Here is a 2,859-nt window from a genome sequence, read left to right as displayed (position 1 = left end):
TCTGTGTTTCCGTTAAATGCATCCCCGGAGGCTTGTGAAATACAGTACCCTATAACCATTCACAAAACACCACACCAGAAACTCCCTTACTCAGACTGCTTTATGTCTGCTCTCACAACAGACACGGTTCCTGGAGTATGGTTAGAGTTTGCCTTTACTACAAAGGAACCCCATAAGGGATGTCATCAATAATGCTAAATAAGAACCTTTTTAAAAAAAACATGAACCAAAACTGTAAGAAAGTAATCGAGGAAACACTTTACACTAAGAGATCTGTATACTTCTTAAATACTTAATTTACAGTGAGTCAAGCTTTGTTTCAAATTTGTCAAAACTCTGTTGATCTTCAGGGTCCAGTTTCACAAAGCACTGCTACAGTAGAGTTTAGTAGAAGTCCACTCGGCAAGTCTATATGGATAAAGGATAAAGGTATTGGAAGATCTTCATTTCAAGTTTAAGCTTCATCATATCAAATATTGAAATACAATCAACAGATGAAAAGTCTAGCTGCCACAGTCAGACCAGGTCACATACAGCAAAAGTACCAGGATGCAGCAGTTTATCTAGAGGTGTATTTATAATATCTGCATATCCTGAATAAACAAACAAGAAACAAAAGATTCACAGCACGATATAAAACGGGTCAGTTAGTAATTATGATGATTAAGAGGAAAGAAATCACGGAAGAGTGGGCTTTAGGGCCCAGGGGATCTACTGGAATGATGTTGTGAAAGGAGAGAGAGAGAGAGAGAGAGAGAGAGAGAGAGAGAGAGAGGGAGGAGGGGGGGCGTTTAAGCATCCGCTAGCATCAGCATCATTCATACATATACTACAGCTAGGGAAACAGGCACCAGGCGAAAGTGCGTGAGGAGCCTGGTCCTGACACAGCAAGAACGAGGGAAGAGTGGGTCAAAAAGAAAGAGGGGAAAACAGAACAAAATAAAGAACAGACAAGAAGAGTACTAAAAAGAAAGAAGAAAAGAAGACAGAGAAGCTTTTCCCAAATTCCTGGATCCTTTTTACAAGGAGCCATGGAGTACTCCCACAGCCCCCCGTGGATCGGTCTGGCGCTGTGCATTTCAATAGGTACCGTGTTTGTTTGTGATGTGTTACACACACAGTGTGCATAGGTATAACTTCACAGCGGGAAGGGGCGCGCAAACGCGTGCTCACTCGTTAGGCTGCTTATGTGTTCTTCTATCGGGTTATTGGTGTATTTATCTGTGTGTGTGTATTCGATGTGTTAGTTATCTGGGTTACTTTATGTATTGAATGGATTACTTCTTACACACTTTCGCGTTCTCTTTCTTATGATTGCTGCACGTCCAAGGTGCAGCGGTGATAAGAAGTTCGTTTTGCGTGCAATTCATGGGATATATGCATAGAATCTCATGAAAATGTGAAATTATTCAAAATAACGATATATATTACACTCGTGTAAAAGGGCGTCTGCGTTTTATATTGTGTTGAGAATGGTCCTGTAGCCAACCGCTTGTCGATTCTGTTCCGGTCAGTGTTGGCACTTCATCGGTGGAATTTACTCCCATTCCAGTGATGCAGTCCTCAGCGCCAGGGGGTACACCCCGGGTCAGCCCCAGGGGGTACACCCCGGGTCAGCGCCAGAGGGTACACCCCGGGTCAGCGCCAGGGGGTACACCCCGGGTCAGCGCCAGGGGGTGCACCCCGGGTCAGCGCCAGGGGGTGCACCCCGGGTCAGCGACAGGGGGTACACCCCGGGTCAGCGCAAGGGGGTACACCACGGGTCAGCGCCAGGGGGGGTACACCCCGGGTTCCCTATATTGAGTTTGACACAAACGACGCTGCATGTAGCACTGCAGGCTGGGCCGGAGGAGGTACTTTCAAACTGCGAGCAGACTGGAGCTCTGCGCGGAGACTCGCCATGCCCGCGCTGCTGAGGTTTGGGGTTTGATTTTGTTTTTAGTTTTTTGTTTGTTTTGTTTTCTTCATTTTAATGCTTTTCTTATTTATTTATTTTGTAGCGCAGAGCACGTGAACTGAGAAATTACAAATTATAAAAACACAGCTGTCGATTTGACTAATTGCAGCTAACTACTTTAACAAACACACGCCCACCCTCAGCGCTGCGGTGCATAGGATGCTTAGCGCTGCCCTTTCGTACGCAGTCGTGTTGGTGATTAGACAGCACGTGTGTGGCATCTTAATAATAATAATAATAATAATAATAATAATAATAATAATAATAATAATAATAATAATAGCATGTTTTTCTGCGCTGTTTTGCGCGTATGGCTCTGCTGGGACTCGTGCTTGAGGGTGATAATGAGGCACAGATCAGACTTCGAATTCACAGGACCAACCGGGATTTAAAAAAAAAAAAAATGTTTTGTTTTGTTTTACAATATTATTATTATTATTATTATTATTATTATTATTATTATTATTATTATTTATTTATTTATTTCTTAGCGGACGCCCTTATCCAGGGCGACTTACAATCGCAAGCAAATACATTTCAGGTGTTACAAGTAATACAATAAGAGCAAGAAATACAATAATTTTTGTTCAAGTGTGACAAACCACAATTCAATAATACAGCAGATAATAGTGATAGTTACATCAGGATATGATTAAATAGTGATAGTTACATCAGGATATGATTAAGTACAAAATACTACAGGTTAAACACTTGGCAGATTACAGTATTCTGAAGTACAGGATTAAATGCAGTAAAATAGGGGGCAGATAAGAGCAAAATAAAGCACATTTAAATGAAGGGTGATAGTGTCCCAGGATACAACAGAGGAGTTCTACAAGTACAATACTTACCTATTTACCTATGCTGTACCATGCGTTCACTATGCCTTATTACACTTTGCT

General features: G+C 42.1%; 1 protein-coding gene across 1 annotated transcript in view; it reads left to right on the top strand.

Annotated features, from left to right (window-relative positions):
* Window positions 1-789: 789 nt before the first annotated feature.
* LOC117422561 (tyrosine-protein kinase receptor) overlaps window positions 790-2,859 on the top strand; it is a 38,029-nt gene continuing 35,959 nt past the window's right edge. Inside the window, exon 1 of the mRNA XM_058992039.1 lies at window positions 790-1,086. Coding sequence (XP_058848022.1) covers window positions 1,032-1,086 — 55 coding nt within the window. The 5' untranslated portion in view covers window positions 790-1,031. The remainder of the gene's footprint in view (window positions 1,087-2,859) is intronic.

This window comes from Acipenser ruthenus, chromosome 18 (assembly GCF_902713425.1).
Source record: "Acipenser ruthenus chromosome 18, fAciRut3.2 maternal haplotype, whole genome shotgun sequence".
NCBI classification, from domain to species: Eukaryota; Metazoa; Chordata; class Actinopteri; order Acipenseriformes; family Acipenseridae; genus Acipenser; species Acipenser ruthenus.
This window is presented reverse-complemented; position numbering and strand designations above follow the sequence as displayed.